A 19,166-nucleotide genomic window follows, 5' to 3' on the forward strand; every position below is an offset into this window, starting at 1 on the left:
TGACTGTGACTTGGAACTTTGAAAGCAGTTTAAAGAAATGTGACAATGCTGAAGACAAGAGGATCCAAGAAGAATGTAATGACAAGACTCTTGAGGAAAGCTGGTTAATTTTATTCCCTTTTATTCCCTTTTTGTCTTTGCAAGGTCTGGAACTTTCAACAGAAGCCATAAAATAAAATTTACAAATTGGGGATTTTATGATTAACTGTATAGTACAGATTAGTGTACTAGCACATTAGTTTTGGAGCGGATTCTAATACTTGCTCTGAATGTTCATTTTCCCCAGTGTTTAATGTATTTCCTTTTCCACATTATCTGATATAAACAAATGTGAGAGGAATAGTGCCATTTTGGCCTTTTTCTTTGTCACTAAATTCCCCTTCTTTAATTTGAACTAAAAGCTTTCATTAATGAAAGTGAAACATCCATGAACAACTGAAGAATAAAGCTATTTATAATTGATTCTGGTGTTTCATGGAGCATAACAAAATGGAAACTTAGGTCTCTTTACTTATGCTTTGCACTCACTCATCTGTCAGAAAGCAGATTTAGATTGTAAAGAAGATACAGTTTTATTCCTGAATAAATTACGTTATATAAGAAAGTAGTAGAATGCAAAATGTCACCAATATAAAGTAAGTCTGCAATTAAACATGTAAAAAGCCAGAACAAAGGAATTCAGAGCCTTAGTCCATTTTATTGCTAATGGGATTAACAGCAAGGGAAATCTGCCCATGCAGAGACTAAGATAAACATCAGAACAAATGCTTCAGCTACAGGTCATACAATTAGTGCACTGAAGCTGTTTTGATTTCATAAAATTATGGCTTTTAGGTTTTTTTGAATACACACATCAGGCTGTTTTCTAGCTTTTTGAATAGTCAGCAGCTAGCAAATGCTTTAATTTTAAAACTTTAGAAACAATGAAATGGCAGATTATTTGGGGTAGCAAGCACTTTTTGGGAGTAGGCAGGCAATACTGGTATAATTTTTCTGTTACATACTTTATTTCTTTCAGTTAAAATAGAATTCTCTCTCCTGCCTCAGCTTCATAGGTGAGAAATGAAACTCCCAGCCATGTCCATTTTGCTTTGCTGTGACAGAACAACCTTTCTGGATACTGCTCTGGTAGCTGAGCACTACACTGAGGCTGTGAGGGAGAAAGGGGCAGTACTTTAAAGACATGTTGTTCAAAGCTAGTGGGTTGAGTGTTTTCCAAGATACACTGGATTTTTGATTCTAATTTTGATGTTGAGCTGCTGCCATAGGTCAGCTGCCTAACCTGTGAATTCCTGCCTCTTGTTTGCTATGCTAAATAGCTGTTGTGGTCAGGAAGTGGGCAGCCAGCTCTGGGATTAATTTGCAGAGACCAGGGTGAAAATGAACAGAGATCAAGAACTGAGGAGATCATAAGGGATGTAGCCCAAGAAAGAAGAAAAAGGCCATAGTCAGACACTAATATTCTGGGTGTTGGACAAATTGCATCTAGCAGCTATAGGATGAGGGAGAAGTTCAGGCTGAAGGAAATATCTCTGCCAGGAAGAGTTTGGGACAGGGAAGTAGCAGAACTGGAGCAATCTAAGGCAGGCAGCCAAAGACTAGAGTCTCAGGGATCAAAATCAGGAATTAAGGCCAGGAATGAGGGTCTGGTCTGTCTGCCAGCTCTGAAAGCATCTCTGCTATGAACACTGCCTGGTATCATGCAGCTCATAGGACTCTTGGGCTTGAAGTAAGTCTCCCTCCTGGTGTCTCTGGTAGGCTGTGAGCTGTCCGGGCAATGCTTTGACCTCTGTGAGGTGGTGACTCGTGGCAGTGAACCAAAGAGTTTTAATTAATATTTTTTTGTAAAATGTTTCTACATGTTGCAATAAAAGACACTTGTTAATAGGAAATTGCCTTTTTTCTTTTCCTTTTATTTCTACTGCTTGTAACATGGCTTAGGGTTATAGTAGCTTGCACTGCTGACTATGACAGAAATCAGCTTGTGCTGAATCAAATACTAGTTGCAACTATTTCCTGTTGCTGTTTTTGTATGGATTTATTTTCAGCTTGCAGAACAGAAGTATTAGGCAGAGTGCAAAATTATGCAGGTTTAGCAATCCCTGTGACATAGGTTTCAAACATCTTCCATGTGTCCATTGAAAGATGCCATTAAATATGTTCACAAGTGTTGCCCCAAAACAGTTACAAGGAGCGAGGTGCTTCATCTGTCATTTGTGCTGGTGTTTGCCACTTATTTATGTTTTGCAAATGAAGCGTTGGCATGCATCAGGGAGACAGATTGTGTAGAAGTATTTTGGTTAAAAAAAAGCTTGAGGTGAGGGGAGAGAAAGAAGAGCTCCCTTTCTTCCAGAGCATTGCAATGAACATGGGTGAAAAACATTCCCCCTGTTTTCACTAAGCTCATATTATCTTCTCAGAACTGTCATGACTACATTTCTTCTTTTTAGTTTTCTGTAAAGTTAGCCGCAGGTTTTTGGGAGGAGAAGGTAAAGGAAGCAGTGTTTATATTGGAGGCTATTGACCATTCAAAACAAGGTGAAATAAAACAGTGTTTATTTTTTTTTTTCTGTCCTCACTTTTCTCTTAATGTTGTGTTCACATTGTCCCCTTTCACTTTCTTGTACTTCTGTAATCCCAGACCTCCTTAGGTGCAAACTACCTACCTTGTTGTCCTTTAAACTCAGAACCTAATCCTTTCTTTTTGCTCTTTCTGGTCCATTTGTCACCAATGTAAAAAGAAAATAAAGTTCCATTGCCTGGAAGGCAACCCCTTCAAGTCAGTCCCAGAGCACTGACACCTTTTCCATATGCCCCCTACAACAGAGACAGTAGGATCAATTTCTCTGAGTGTTATCAGTTCTTGTTCGGCTGTGGGATTTTGTACTCAAATGCACTGATCTTGGATGAGGTGTGTATAGAGAATTCTTAGTTTAAATAAAAATTCAAATAAAAGCTAGGAAATGTTTGTTTTGCAAGCCCCAAATGCAGTGACTGATGTAAGACCTTTCCACTTAAATTTAAAATGTCGTGATACTCACTTTCCAACTTCATTTGCAGGAGAGTTTTTCATTAAGCTGGATTGTACAGGTCATTCTGTTTAGGGAATTAATCCAATTTGTCCCCTCTTGCTGCCAAGGTTCAGATTCTTCTTTTCCTTTTAACAAGTCCCCATTTGGTGATAGGACTAGAAGAACTAAGCTCATGGCTACTGTCTTCTAAATTTTGGAGAGAAAAAAAGGGAGTTTATGTCCTGGGATTTTTAACCCAAGGACAGTCATTCCTTTGTTTTCAGATATCCTAGTATTGTTATGAAGTTCTATTTTGGCTTCCTTCATTCCCTCAGCATTGAGCTCTCACAGAAGCCCCCATTTCTTCCTTGATTCTTTTCCTTTTCTACTTCTCCTTATATAAAACTAACCCAGGTACTGAGGAGCTATCCTGATGGCACAGATGCTCCTGAACCATGCAGTACATTGGCTACAGCCGTTGGTGCAGCTCACAGCTTTGGCAATTTTAATGAGGCTTAGTTCTTAATGCCCCAAATAATTAGAACAAATTTAATAAAGTAATATACTATAAAGTACAAAGACTACGATCTGCAGTGCCAAATGCAGTGAAAAATATCTTTCAGATCAGTGAGCAGTCTGCGATCAGAACTATAATTTACTAACCTTGGTCTTTTGACAAGGGATCGGAAATGAGATTACCTGTAGAGTTAAAAGTTATATTAATCTCTGTCAGGCTTTTCAAAGAATTAAAATAAAGAATCTGTACACCAGTTTTGAAAAGAGAATAAGAGAAAAAAGCATTTGTTCATATTCTAGTAAAACACCAATTTGGTCAGAATGAATACTTTGAAGTATCTTCAAAACATCTTTACTTCCAGAGTATCTTGGCTCTTCTTGGTATCTTTTTATAGTGATTGTGTTTATACAATACACTAGACTTTATAATATAATAAAGATTTTGCTGGGCTGAGGGCATTTCCAGACCTGCTGCTGGAGAGAACACTTGGACAAAGTTTTCCTTCTTGTAAGGGAGTTTAATATAAGCTTGAGAAAAATCCTATTACTGGCTAGATTCTTAGTCTGCCTGGGCATTCTTGAAGAAACAGGCAGTGCAAGGCAATGGGTTCAATTGTTGATTTGCTTGACATCAGTTCATTGGAAACAGTTTGGAACATCACTGGGGGTATTTCTGTGGGATGTGAATAAAAGTGAGGAAAATTACAAAACTATCCATTATGCATCCCATGGAAGCTTTTCTACTTCGTGCATTTACAAGCACATGCCTTGTACTCCTCCTTTTCTTCCATCTGCCCTATAATACAGTGTACTGCCGTAGCTGTTTCTGCTGGCCTCATAGAACTCCTGATGGTTCCTCCCTGTGATGCCTTCTCTGCTTTCAGACAGGGAAAAAGCATTAATTCCATGGTGAACTTAAAACTTGGCCCCAGGTCAAGCATTTTTTTAGTCCTTTCTGTAGGCAGAAGTAACACTTCAAACCCATGTTGTTTCCAAAGCATTATGAGTTTTATCTGAGCCTAACTGAAGCAAGAAAACGATGTATTAGAAAGGTGATTGTCTGGTTGAGAAGTGGGACCAAAGGATGCTTAGGGAGCATGTTGGCATTGTCAGACTTTGAGAATGGAAGATTGGGAACTATCCCTAGAAGGCCACAGGCAGCAATGCTGAAGCTGGAACCCTGCTAATCTGTAACTACTGTTCTTCTCTCAGGCACACTCTGTTCCTACGTGCAGGTTGCCACCTTATATTAACTGCAGTGAAAACAAATGAACTGTAAAGGAATCAGCTGGGGAGAAAGTTTGGCTGGACTTGTAGTGGACATGAACACAGCTACTTATCCTCTCATTTTAACATTTAACAGTTAAAATCATATAAGCCTATTCCATAGATAATTGAAGTTTTGTGGGAATGTGATAATACACGGAACAGCAGAAGCAAGCAAAACAGTTTGCCACTGTCTGGAAAAATTGCAGGTTTCTTTATATCTGCTTGAAGCAATTTTATAACCCATGTTTTGGATTCCAAGGAATCCAATGAAATATGAATGAAAATGTGCCTAAGTGAGAGCCTTCTCTATCTGCTCTATTAACTCTTAGAAAAGTAAAATGGGATAAGAATTCAAACTGAAAATCTAAAAAGTGAAAAATGTTTTTTGGCTCTTCTGTGTCTCGAGTTAATTTATCTTCTATATAGAGACAAAGATTCAAGAAATCTGATTTCTAAAATTACCAATTCTTTGCTTTCTTACTTGCCATTTGACTGAAAAATATAAGTTTTGTCTACATAGCAACAAGATAAACTATGAGTTCATGTTCTCCTACTGAACTCTAGCATGTGCATATGCTTAATTTGTTGGATACTTCCACTGAACTCACTGACTGCTTGTATGAATAAGTGTTCTCAGAATTTGTTTTAATTTGAAACATTGAAACAATCCCTTGTATTTGCATATTGGTCATCTATATAAGTAGAATATCCAAAACCTAAAAAGCCATTATTTCTGCAGAATCTGTTTTCTTTTGTGAAGGGGGAAGCAAGTAATAAAAAACAAGGTTCTAATATTGTTCATGGAACCTGGAAATTTACTATCCTTGGCTTCATTTATACAAAACCATTAAAACTGAGGTCTCTGAGTTTGAGAACTCAAAACACTTGAAGAGGACATAGGAACTGTAAATTTCAGGAAATCCTTTGCTATCAAAATACTTTTATTAAGATCGGAATAGGGTAAGACTGAAGTATAAAGAAATAAAACAAATGTTCTCTGCTTGCTCTCCTTTTATGTTCCATTGCATTCTATCATATTGTAAACTGTTTGGGTAGCAAATATTTTTGGACTGTGGGAAGGCATTTAATTTTTCTCTTGTTGCTTGCAAGTTTTTGTAGCATCCATCTAGAGGATATTCTTTAGTATCTGTTGGAGAAGACAGTATACTGTATAAATGGATTACTAGTATAGGACTACTAGTTATGGAGTTTTGTATTCCCTTTTTCCTTTAAACCAAGATATTCTGTTGACACTAGGTGGATATGAATCATTATAGTGTAACATCATGCTAATATAAAGGATTTTTTATTTTAGACTATCCAAGATGTGAACAGTTATCATGTGCAAATGGAGCATGCTTTAATGCGAGCCAGCGATGTGATGGCAAAGTTGATTGCAGAGATTCTTCTGATGAAGCTAATTGCAGTAAGTCCCCTGTGTAGAGTGATCCCAAACAAATTTGCTTTATAGACCTTCTTTTGGAGTTAAAAGGATTTTCTGTTTCTGTGCTAAAATCTTTTTCAGCTCGTGGATGTACCAGTACGCAGTTCCAGTGTGCTAATGGAGAGTGCATCCCGCAAGCCTTTATCTGTGACCATGATGATGACTGTGGAGATAGGAGTGATGAAAACTCTTGCAGTATGATGTTTCTTTTTTTCCCCAATTTCTCCAACTGTTTTACTAAGACCTGTTTCAAGCAGATAGCAGGAAGCAGATTGCTTGGCTGTACAGCCATCAAAAGCTAATCATAGTTCTACAAATACTCTTCTGTACAGAAAGATGAAAATTGCAGTGCTACTTTGATGGGCTTTTTCTTTGCTGCTAGGTTCCTGGCTATGTCATTACTATTTGAATTTGCTAGACTGAGTGACAGTCTCGTTCTTAATACATATAGTTACACTTACGTTGTTCTCATTCTCTTAATTTCAGCACGAACCAAAGGTAATTCATACCTAAATGAGAAGAAACCAGCAGTGTTTGCAATACATTCAAAATATGGAACTGCCTAAATGTTTTAAACGATATAATAAATGATTGTATATGAGACAATATTGTTATCTTTAACCTTTTAGCTGCTTAGAGCAATTACATTTTCTAATGTTTCTTTCCGTAGCTTATGCAACTTGCAGAGGCAACTTCTTCACTTGCCCGAGTGGCCGTTGCATTCATCAGAGCTGGATTTGCGATGGAGATGATGATTGTGAAGACAATGAAGATGAAAGAGGATGTGGTAAATACTATTGCTAACTTCCAATGGTATTTTCAGAGGAAGATGACACTAACCTACATCTATGAAATTTGGACCAGTCAAGATGTTCTAAATACTTTTCATTTCTTTTAAAACCTTAGAATTCCACCTTCATTTTTATTTCTTTTTTTAACTTCGGCAATATTTTTGTTGTTGTGTGTGAGAATTATTGTGATACTGAGTATGATGCAAACTAAGTTTAGCATATAGCAATATATGTGTATATATATATATATTATATATTTTTTTCTTTTATATATTCTCTTGTATATTTTGTTTTGGTTCTTCTGCCTGTGGAGATTTTTCAGATCATCTATTAAGAGACACGAGGCTTCTAATAACCAAACCCCATTGATTAAAAATGAAATTTACTCAGATCCAGCCAAGATTTGTCATGTGAGAAACAGAAGCTTTAACGAATGAAAGTGTGAATGAGATTTTTTTCATTGGCCTTTTCTATTACGAACATGATTCTTGTTGTCCAGATAGCATTTATATGTTTGAAAGCACAAAACTATAGTTCCCTTTCTAGTGTACTGGTTAGTTTAAAGCTAAATGGTGTTACTGTTTCTAACAAAACAGAAAACTAAACAGATTCATATGTTGTCTACCCAAGTATCATTGGCATTGTAGTTTGAATGTAAAAGTAAGCATGACAAGTAAGTATAAATAATGTTTCTTTATAGTCTTTCCCAGCTGTGTGCAATAAATGGAAACTGGATATTGAAGGATAGAGGTGCTTTGGGGAACTGTTGGAGAAGAAATTTTAGTATTTGAAATATATTTTTCATTATTCTTGTTTTTCTTTTCCATAGAAAGTGGTCGCCATGAATGCTACCCAGGAGAGTGGGCCTGCCCTGGATCAGGGCATTGCATTCCAATTGGGAAAGTGTGTGATGGAGCCGCAGACTGCCCTGAAGGAGAAGATGAAACCAACATCACTGCAGGCAGACACTGCAGTATGTATTAGAATGAAACACATACACAGACTAGCAGGAACATCAGCATTGACATCTTTTTACATTCGCCTTTTGTCTCCTAAACAATACTGAAATTTTGGAAGCTCGCGATTTTCACTGGCACTGGATGATCTGGAAGAGGCATATATGCTGCAAAAAAACCATTTCTTTTTTAAAAATTTGTGCATGAAATTTCACAAATAAGGATTTTAACTTACTCTCCATACCCTAAAATATGTTTGTGAAGTCAGGGAAGGGTGTGCTACATGCCTTCTTTGTTTAAATATCTGTTTGTCCCTTTGTGTAAGAAGTAATGATTTGTGCTGATCAGAACATTATGATTGCAAAACACTTGATTGAATTGAATCAGTATATCCTAAGCTTTGACTAATTCACTTTAAAGATTAGGATATAAAAAAAAAATCTTATTATCTGGGATGTCTGTTCCTCCAGTTAGCGGTACACTGCGTTTTTATGTTGGAGGCAATGAGCATGCATAGTTCCTGTTAATTTCACTCTAATAGTACAAATATCAAATTCCTCTGAGGACAAAGATGAGTGTATTTTAATTTGTAGGAAGATAAAAATTCCTATTAACAAAATCGTGCCTTTTGGAATAGGAGGGCAGAAAAAATAAGAGGAAATGAATCTTTATTGTAAAAAAGCACCTCTTCCTTTTATGAGTGGTTTGGTAGTTACAGCAGATACAAGCTGCAAAGTAAGACATTTAACAGAAGAATTTGAGGAAAAGGAAAATGCTGACTCTCACCTCCTTCTTTATCAAGTGTTTTGCAATCATAATTCAAGTGTTTTATAACCATTACTCGCTTGCCACTGAATTGTTTATTAAATACTAGTAGAATTAGTGAGGGAAAAATGAGAGAAGGGGGGAACCAAAGGATAAAGAATCATTTGTCCATGAACACAATGCAAACAGTATATTCTAATACATTGGAATGATATACATATCCTTCTTAGTATAACATACTAGGGGTTTTTCACATAGAAGAGTAAATGATGTGGTTATGTACCAATATATGGAGCTCAAAAATGTGTTGCTCATAAGCAGGTGTTGTGGAACCATGGAAAGTTTTGGGGCATTACAGATGGCTTCCTCTGGTCACCTTTTTACACAGCACTTGCCATTGGTGGTTCATATAAGATTGATGCTTATCCTTTAATTCTTCTAAAAACCTATTAAAAACACTACCTTCTCTTCTGTGTTCCATGCCCTTGCTTGCATGTATGTAAATGTATGTGATTTTGTAGAACTTTGTACATAATTTTCTCTGCAGATTAGTTTTAAGAAGCTGTACTTGAAATTGAAGGCTCATCATAGAAAAGACTTCAGCTTTGTAACTCAATAAGGCAGAAAGCTGTTCTTCTGTTATAGGAGTGTTTGTGAAATATTGTCTTTGCCTTTCAGACGTATCGCGCTGCGCTGCGCTGAGCTGCCAGTACCGCTGCCATTCCTCCCCCTCAGGAGGGATGTGCTACTGCCCTGCAGGATATACCATAAGCAGCAATGACAGTCGTACTTGTATTGGTGAGTAAAGCTCAGGGACTAGAGATATCCAGTACCTTCTCACAACCCATTGAGAGAGCTGGGATTCCAGGAAGGCAAGTTAGTTCAAATTGTGTGGAGGTACTGACAAAGAGAAAATCCCAGGAGTCAGCAAATGTATGAAAATTTTAGTAGCACAATGGCAGCATAGTGGCACAGAAACCAACCACAGAGATATCATAAAGACCTCTTTCACTTTGACCGAAAGACATAATGACAGCATGATTAGGTTTAAAAATATGTACTGCTGGATGGCTGGCTTATTATCAAGAGTTTTTACTGGTCTTTAAGTGTTTACATAGAGAGAGTTTGTTCTGCCTCAGTAGCGTGTGTTGCATGCCTGGAAAAACAGTTAATGATGTTGAATTGATTGTTACTCTTGGAAAGTGGCTGTATATGCAGACAGCAGAACATTACACTTGAAAATAAAAAGGGTGTTTTGTATTTGCATTATGGAAAGTTTGTGTCTTCTGTGGGTTTTCAGTATATACATTATACATAATTTACATGAAAAAGAAGAATATTTACAAGAATGCAAGGGTAACTGTAAAGCTGCTGTAACTTGGTAGCACAAATGATTTATCTCAGCAGCTGGAAATTGAGTAGCTTCAGAATCATGAAAGTTAGCACTGCCTAATAAAAGGGGTAAATATCTGTTATGAGTGTTCTACCCAAGCTATGGTGTTTGTGCCATTAAAAAAGCATTTCAGATGCTCAGTCTCTAATGAGATTTTTATATTTTTGAGAATACTGGGTGTATTCTCAAAAGGCTGTATAAGCTGCAATGGCAGAATGGTTGCTCTTTGTAGAGGCAGAGAAATAAGGCATGAAATTTCCTCCATTTATTCACGATTTGTGGGAAATACATGAAGGACACATTCCCAAACCTGGTGCAGTCTCAGAGAGTCTTCTGTTGTTTTTTTGACTGCCCTGTAAACCTAATTATCAGATTCTGGCTTGTAAATCTGAGTCAATGTATTTTGGTTTGCTGAAATCTAGGCATATATTTGTGACCAGAGCAAAACTTGTCAGGAAGGAATGGCTGACAGTCAGTACTGTATAATTCCAGTTCCAGTATTTTACCTATATGGTATTTTGCATGCTAAAAGGAACTTTTTCTTGCTGGTGCTGGTGCACAGACAGCTTTTAATTGTAAATCAGATACCTGTTAGCGTGGTACTAAATCTGAGCTAATAAACACTGCCTTCAAGTAGGACTTAAAGGCTTAAGCACTGCACTAAAATAAAGGTGGAGCTCACCTTCAGAGTGGGCTTAAATCCAGCCAAGTGTGTGTGCCAAGTATAGAGATCTTTTGCAGGAAAAATGCTTAATAGACATATTCTGTATTGTGGAAAGTAGACAATGAAATCCCTTCAAATGATTTTTCCTTTCTTCTGGCAGGTGTGGTTTAGATTTTTTTTTTTTTTTTGGTTGGTTGGTTGGTTAGTATTTTTTCATGGGGGGCAGAATTGCAGGTAGGTCCTTGGGCAGGAAAGAGGGTTTTGTTATCCAGAAATACAGAACTGAAACACTGGAAAAACATGCAAACTCACTTTCCTCATGTAATAGTTTTGCAAATAGATATAAAGCAAACAGAGAGGACAAACTTGCAGCTTCTTAATTATGACATGAATTTTATACCAAGTGTTTTTTATAAATATGTCTTATTCACTTGACAGATTTTGATGACTGTCAGATGTGGGGTGTCTGTGACCAGCTGTGTGAAGATCGTGTGGGACACCACCAATGCCACTGTGTGGAAGGTTATTTCCTAGAGCATCACCGGCATTGTCGGGCCAACACTTCAGGTTAGTGCACTTCAAGTGTCTTGTTGAGCAAATAGATATAGCTAGGTAAAATGGAGTAGTTTTAATGTCTGTGCCATGCAGCTCTCTTTGATTTTAACTCTGCCCTTAAGGACTTACAGTCAGGACAGCTTTCAGAATATCAGCAAATGTTAGAACTCTCTATCTGCCAGCGTGTGCAAGTTGGTGTTGATTGCCTCATCAGGGCTGCTTCTCCTCTAATCAACAAATGTCTTTTAGGCTCCATTGTGTTTTCATCACTCCTGACTTCTGCAGAGTTGGGAGGTTATTGCCAGAGCACTCCTGAACAAAAAAATTTCTTATTTCTGTGTTATGCTCTCTGTGGAACTTAGTGTTGTCAAGAAATCAGGAAACCTAATTTTTTCTAGAACTGTGCCTGAAGATGGTTTTGCTGAATGGTGAGATCAAACACTGTGAGAGAAACCATGCTCTTGGCTTTGGGTGTCCCAGAGTCTGCACTCTGAAGAATACTAGTCTCTCAGAGGGTAGCTCCTCATCAGCTGTAGGCTCCTTCTCCTGGCCTGCTCAGTTCTGAAAGCAGGCCCCAGGAAACTGTAATTTGTGGAGGTGTAATGTCCTAACAGGCTGTAGTGTAAGGCAGGTGCTCCTGCCTGTAGAGAATTGGTGGGAATGGGAATTTCTGTTTGGCATAGCTGATTAGGAGTCTTGTTTCTTAGAAAAGCAAAAACTGCTCAGTTCCCTCCCCCTTCCTTCTTTCTTCAGCCACCAGTCTTCAGCTCACCATTTTCTAAGTATTATTTCTCTCTCATAAATGGGAAAATTTTGTAGCTGCTGTCAGTCTGTTTCAGTGGGTTCATTTTAGCTTTAATAAAAATAGTCTTTTGGTGATTGCACAGGGGTTGTATAAAAGTTTTAGCTGGTATGGCTTTAAATACATGTTCCTGCCTGATTTGCTCCAAGTATACAAACACAAATCACAGCAAGTTAGTACTCACACAGAAACATTTATACAGGTTGTAGTCTGAGCATCTATTTAAAACTTTGTGTCCAGTGTGTATGAACCAATATGTATATATTGCAATGCCCCTTTGCAAAATATCTTGCCTGCAGAGTAATCATGTCTCTGTCCCTCCTGCTTTCAGCTGGCGTTGCATCGATTATTTTTTCCAATGGCCGTGATTTACTGATTGGAGATCTTTATGGAAGGAATTTTCGTACTTTGGTGCAGTCACAGAATCGTGGTATTGCAGTGGGAGTGGACTTTCACTTTTACCTGCACAGAATCTTTTGGACTGACACAGTGCAAGATAAGGTTGGTAAAAGTTTCAAGAAGAATGTAATTCTGTGTACCTGGAAGTAGAGAACTTCAAGAGGCAGAATGTGTTGATAGGCCCTCATTTTTTGAGAGCCAAAGCTGGCTGTATTTTTGTTTTCTAACAAAAAAGCTCCTTGAAATGTTTTATGTTAATGACTGCATTTTTTCAACTATACTATTACATGTGACATATTAAACAAAGAATCCTATTATATGGGAATGTCTTGAGCAACTTTTAATTTTACTTGTGACTGAGTCCAAAACACTAATTAAGAGAAATAGTAGACATTCTTTCAAAACGGAACAAATTTTTCTTGGTAATTTTTGAAACATGATCATTTAAAATGTAAAAGCTGTGTGCCTTCCAAGATGATAAAAATCAGACTTCTTCATATACTTCAAATGACACTGTAATTGAGCTTGAATAACAAATATTGACAGTATTTTGTGTAATGGGCCAATATTGTGTTACTTTTCTCTTTTTTTTTTAAGAGTAATTATTTTAGCTTCAAGACACTGTATAGCCAAGTAATTAAAAAAAAAAAAAAACAGTCTGGAGACTCTTGTGGAAGTTGGATGGCACCCTTGTTCTTTTTTTCTATGCATAACTTATGGAAGCCAAAGAAAATCTTAGATCAAATGCTGAAACTTCATAATCTTTTTCCTCATGTTGATTGTCATGCAGAGTGAAGGAGAATCTGTGACCTGGCTCCTGCTAGTGCCACTGATGGATCAATTTGATGTCACTGTCATAATTCTGAACCTACATATAGAACATCCAATAAAAACTACAGTTCTCACCACAGTTCCATGCTGGTTCTGTGGAAAGAACATTCACTGCATGGCTGTCAAGTAGAACAAGATTTGTGTGCACAGTTTTTGACTTGTTCACAGTTCTGGCATTTTTATTGTGGCTGTAGTAGGTTCCTGTTGCTGCAGTTGTTTGTGAATGGCTGAATGTAGTCAGGGTCAAATCTGCACTTTTATGAGACAGGAGATTTATTCTGTCTTTGTAATAGATGTAAATAAAAGATAATATGGGGGTTTTTGCTGCACACCCCAGGTGGCCAGGACTGCCTTTTTATCTGCCCAATATAGTTTAATCCTAATTAATAATTAAGATTAATTAATCTAATTAAGTCCTAGCTAGACTATCCAGATGAAAACGTTTGCATTTAGAATTTTCTTAAATGATGAGTATTTCCATCCGATGTCCTAAAATAATATTACTAGGGCATTTTTTGTCTTTTGTTTTTCTTTTTTAAGTTTAAGACATTAGCTAAACCAGAAAATTGTGGGTTGTGCTTTGTGTCATCTTTATCTCATTTATTGTACTGCCAGATAACCTAATGCCCATAAGCTCTTTCATCAACAGGGTTTCCAAAGAACAGAGTAGACAGTTAAGTGGTTATCTTGATTATTGTTACTTGGAACTGAAGAATGTTTAAAATTATACAACTCTTTCAGCTCTTATTTTTCTTGCATATATTTTCTTGGTCATGTCTGTTTTCATTTAAATGCATTTCAAATCTCATGCTGTTGTTCCAAAAAAAAAAAAAATTATCTTTTCATATTACCCAGTGTTATAATCACACAATTACTGTATATGTAAAATTATTGTATTTGGACTGTTTACTTCATGTAGCTCTGAACTTGCTTGTAAAATAACAGCATTATTCTTCTTGAGCAGGATCTCTTAAAATTAGCCTTAGATAAAGGAGACCACAAGCTGAGAGCTCCTTTCTGTGAGGATGGACAGCTTTCCCTTACTTTCTTCATTTTGCTGGTTCCCCTTCGTGGTAGCTGTAGTAAGAGCTCCCCCTCTTGTTTCTGGCCACTGTTGAGAGCTTTACCAAAGCATGATAATTTGTTTTCAATCAATAAAAATTCTGGGCTTTGCTAGATTCCAGGAAAGCAAATGCACTATTTTTTTTAACCATTTGCTACCAGACAAGGCTATTTTAGACTTTTATCTTGTCCAGTTTGCAGAAATGCTTGTTGAAGGGAAGCCTTCTGCAATTTTTGCATTGGTTTCCTGATTTTTGCAAAAAATCCTTACCCTAAGGAATAACTTAGAGAGTAACTTGCTTTTATTTGCCGGCAGATAGAGATATAGTTGTGGATTGGTGATCAATGTGATGATAAAAGAGAAATACCATGTCAAAACATCATGTGGGTACTGACAATGTTTGTATTGTTTTCAGGTTTTTTCTATTAATATTGATGGCTCTGATTTCCAAGAAGTTTTAAATATTTCAGTTGACACACCTGAAAATCTAGCAGTGGATTGGGTTAACAATAAGCTATATGTGGTTGAGACCAGTGTGAACAGAATAGATATGGTTAACTTGGATGGAACAAACCGTGTGACTCTTATTGCTGAAAATCTTGGAAATCCTAGAGGAATAGCACTTGATCCAACTGTTGGGTAAGTGATACTTATCAGATAATGGGAAAAGATGTCAGAAATTCCCTTATCCCCATGTAAATGGAAAACAACTAGGAAAACAGCAAGAATAGTCATTTTAGAATCAGATATAAAATATTTTGAACATTTGCATTCTATCCTAACCTATTCTGCACCTTAATTAATGAGAGGACTGTGCAGCGCATTTATTTATAATGTGTGGAATCTGTTTCATGGCTGGAGTTCTGTGTGCATGAGCAGCACTGAAAATTGGACCTTTGGAATTGCCCTGTAGAGGAGTATTATCCTTAAAGATTTCAGTTATGGTAGAACCCACAGATCTCCTACTATCTGAAATAAGGAGATGGAATGAAGCCAGGAAAGTTAGTGTCTCCTAATCCATATGCTTCACAAGTATATGTGAACCATGAAAACGTGGATCTTCCGAGAATGCGAAGAGGAATTTCACGCAACTTGGAGCCATGGCTGCTGCTTTCATGATGCAACTGTTTGTCACTGGTTTATTTCTGGCAGTAAAATTAAGTCTGTGATTTACTAAAGAAAACTAGTACTTCTGAGGTCTTTTGGGTGAAAGCATGCTTCTTTATGGATTTATTCTATAAAAGAAAATGAAAATTACTTTTTGTGTAGCAAGTATAAAGTATGTTGTCATAGTATGTCAGAAACAAATTCTCTTCTGTAAGGGTGCTGGTTTTAAATTCCATGTGAAATGCTGAGGTTTCTTATAAAATGTCAAAGAAATGTGACCTTTTTTCTTTTTTATCTCTTTATAGTTATTTGTTTTTCTCAGACTGGGACAGTCTGTCTGGTGATCCTAAAGTGGAAAGGGCCTTCATGGACGGCACAAATCGTCAGGATTTGATAAAAACAAAATTAGGCTGGCCTGCTGGAATAACCCTGGATATTGTGTCAAAGAGGCTTTACTGGGTTGACAGCCGGTTTGATTACATTGAGACTGTAACTTATGATGGACTTCAAAGGTAGGTGAAATATTATTCCTTGGAGGCTACAGATACACTGATTGTTTTATGTCTAGTTAAAAAAAAGATTTCTCTAACAAAATGAGATACACAAAGGATGAAAATTCCAACACAATGAATGTGATGCACCTTTGTCTCTATGGTGTCATGCTGCTTCTAGACATTCTTTAATTCATCATTCTTTGCTCTTTTTCGACCTTGAATGCCTCTTGCCCTTATTTTATAATGTAATTTTATAGTCCACCAGTACAGTACACATTTTTAGAGCATTTGCCTTTTATTATTTTTCAGTTATATTAATTATTTTCCATCATAATTTCTTTGCATTTTTTTCATGAATGAATTTATATGAACTATCCCACATCAAAACACTAATTTGTGTGATAAGTAATAAATGCTTTTGTTACATTTTATAAATCTTTGCTGTCAAAAGTTAAGTCATCCTTCACCTTATTATGATGCTGGGGAAACTAAATCACAGCATGCAAGAAGGGAGTCCTTGAGTTTTTATGGGACTGTGTCTTACAGCATAGTGTTGTTTAGAAGCCTGCTTATCTCTGTATCTCTGATTAGTATCTGCTATTCAAAACAAGAAAAAATGTCCCCTTTTAGCATACCTTCTATATGTTGACTTCAAAAAACAGTCTTCTGCTCATTTGACAGGTCTATTGTTCAATGTATTTTTTCACTTACTAAATTATAAAATTAATGTTGGTATCTTTTCTCCTCTCATCTTTACTCACTGTATTTTCTTGGAATTTGCTACCACTTTTTCTCTATTTTCACTGCTGTATCCTTTAGGTTGATGAATTGTATGTTTAGCTTTTTCTCTTCAGTTCATTTGATCTTTTTAGTTTGAACTTTAGTAGCTTCTCTGTTAAAACAAAAACCAGTGAGTAGATTAAAAATACTGCATCCTTTCTTCTGTTAATAATGTTATTGTCTAGGTAATATTTGATAAATAATGTTAAACATCTTTATAACAGGAAAACAGTAGCTCATGGAGGCTCACTGATTCCTCATCCATATGGAATCACTCTATTTGAACACAATGTTTATTTCACTGATTGGACCAAAATGGCAGTGGTGAAAGCTAACAAATTTTCAGAATCTAACCCTCAAGTGATCTACCAGTCTTCACTGAGACCTTATGGAGTGACAGTTTACCACGCTGCCAGGCAGCCATTTGGTAAGACCACAAGTAAATTATGAAGGGAGATTTAGGAAGTATGTTACCGAAAACTGGTAAAAATTATGAGACTTTTACTTTGCTGTAAGGAGCCGTAATTATGATACATAGATTTGTATTGTAAAACTGGGCTAATTTTTAACACTCAGTTGTTTCGTCCAACTCCTGTAGCTGATTAACTGTCAAATCCAACATTCAAGAGTAGGGGGAGCTTTATAAATAGATTGATACTTGGTGGAGTCAAACCTGTGGGTCTGAGTAGAATTGGTGTTTAGGACTTTTTTTTTCAACACTGCAATGAATGCAGTGAAAAGGCTACCAGTATTCAATTAATTCTGTGAGATATAGTTCTGAAGTAGGTCTATGGTGCAGAAGACTATAGCCCAAATTATGGCCTTAATGCTTTGTGTTGAGTGTCTCTGTATAAGCTGAATTCCTTAATGATGGTTACCTCTGATGTGATTTTGGTGCATTCCACATTAGATCTGGTGGGGTATATTGTCCATGGGATGTAACTCTCACATAATCCACATGATTTATTGTGGATGTTGGAGAAAATCCTGAAAAATCAAGATAATGATGCCATTTGGTTGATAGAGGAAGTTATAATTCTATCTGTATTATTTTCCAGTAAGAAATCCTTGTGGAAGTAATAATGGGGGATGTGAACAGGTCTGTGTTCTCAGCCACAAAACAGATAATGATGGCCTAGGTTATCGCTGCAGGTGTACCCTGGGCTTTGACCTACACGTGGATGGACGGCATTGTGTTGGTAAGAAAATGCCTTACAACTGTTGCAAGTAATGCTACTCCATTAGCTCTAGAACTGTTTCTAGAACATCTTTCTTCAGTAGCTTCAATATACTGAGGGCTTTTTGTCTTGTCACCACGACTCTTTTTGACAGCTTTAAATGTAGTCATTTCTGCTGATGCTCTTTTCAAGCCACAACTTCAACTCACCTCCTTTAATGAGGATTTTGAGTTAAATATGGAATATATGTAGACAGCTGTATGATTGAGCTCTTAATCCTGATATCAAGCATGAATGCTTGCTAATATGCAGATTTTGCATTATTTTGAACATATAAGCCTGCTTTCCTGTGGAGTGCTGCACAGATTAGGTTGGTCTTCTCCCTTTGAACACATGGCAAGAATAATAGACACAGGTTTAGAGCTGTGTGTTTCCATCAGCAATCTTCTGCTTCCTGTTTGAGTACAGAATTGTCACTGATGCACATTTACTATGACTGTCTACTGACAAAGTATGTCATATATGTTGTCTATCATTTTAGTATTTAGCCATTCATTTATCTGGATACCCCAGGTATTATCTAGTTTTATGGTGGCTTGACAAAGCCTGTGACTTATTTTTTTATAGATTATTATAAAGAGAAGAGTACAGAAGATGATTTCTGCTTCCATAGGCACAATGTTTGCTTTTAAAGTGTATTATGACCACAGTAACAATGAAAAAAGAATACTTGACCACATTACATAATATTTTGGATAGGGTTTTGGTTTTCTTCCTCAGTTTTAAGTCTTGTCAGTATTTAAATCCCTATTTTCTCATTCTTCTTTTTCTACTTTCAGGCTATTAGTGTTGTCAAAATAAAACAAAAGTTTTCTTAATGCTCAGGTGTCCTCCCTTGTGAATCAGTAAAGCCTGTGTCTGATTTTTCCTTTCACAGCTGTGCGACAGTTTCTGCTGTTTTCATCGCAGACGGCAGTGCGGGGAATCCCATTCAATCTCTCTACCCAGGAAGATGTGATCATACCTGTTACAGGGAGCCCTTCATACTTTGTTGGAATCGACTTCTCTGCTCAGGATGACACAATTTTTTTTTCAGACACAAGTAAAGACATGATCTATAAACAGAAAACTGATGGTTCAGGTGAGAA

The 19,166-nt window shown here is 36.8% G+C and overlaps 1 protein-coding gene across 1 annotated transcript in view; it reads left to right on the forward strand.

Annotated features, from left to right (window-relative positions):
* Positions 1 to 19,166, forward strand: part of LRP2 (LDL receptor related protein 2) — a 110,770-nt gene that overhangs the window by 21,458 nt on the left and 70,146 nt on the right. Inside the window, exons 5-16 of the mRNA XM_036387093.2 lie at positions 6,112 to 6,222; positions 6,322 to 6,435; positions 6,911 to 7,027; positions 7,861 to 8,004; positions 9,431 to 9,550; positions 11,248 to 11,376; positions 12,498 to 12,667; positions 14,875 to 15,098; positions 15,872 to 16,078; positions 17,065 to 17,267; positions 17,899 to 18,039; positions 18,956 to 19,159. Coding sequence (XP_036242986.1) covers positions 6,112 to 6,222; positions 6,322 to 6,435; positions 6,911 to 7,027; positions 7,861 to 8,004; positions 9,431 to 9,550; positions 11,248 to 11,376; positions 12,498 to 12,667; positions 14,875 to 15,098; positions 15,872 to 16,078; positions 17,065 to 17,267; positions 17,899 to 18,039; positions 18,956 to 19,159 — 1,884 coding nt within the window. The remainder of the gene's footprint in view (positions 1 to 6,111; positions 6,223 to 6,321; positions 6,436 to 6,910; positions 7,028 to 7,860; positions 8,005 to 9,430; positions 9,551 to 11,247; positions 11,377 to 12,497; positions 12,668 to 14,874; positions 15,099 to 15,871; positions 16,079 to 17,064; positions 17,268 to 17,898; positions 18,040 to 18,955; positions 19,160 to 19,166) is intronic.

The sequence above is a fragment of the Molothrus ater genome, chromosome 7 (assembly GCF_012460135.2).
Source record: "Molothrus ater isolate BHLD 08-10-18 breed brown headed cowbird chromosome 7, BPBGC_Mater_1.1, whole genome shotgun sequence".
Classification (NCBI taxonomy): Eukaryota; Metazoa; Chordata; class Aves; order Passeriformes; family Icteridae; genus Molothrus; species Molothrus ater.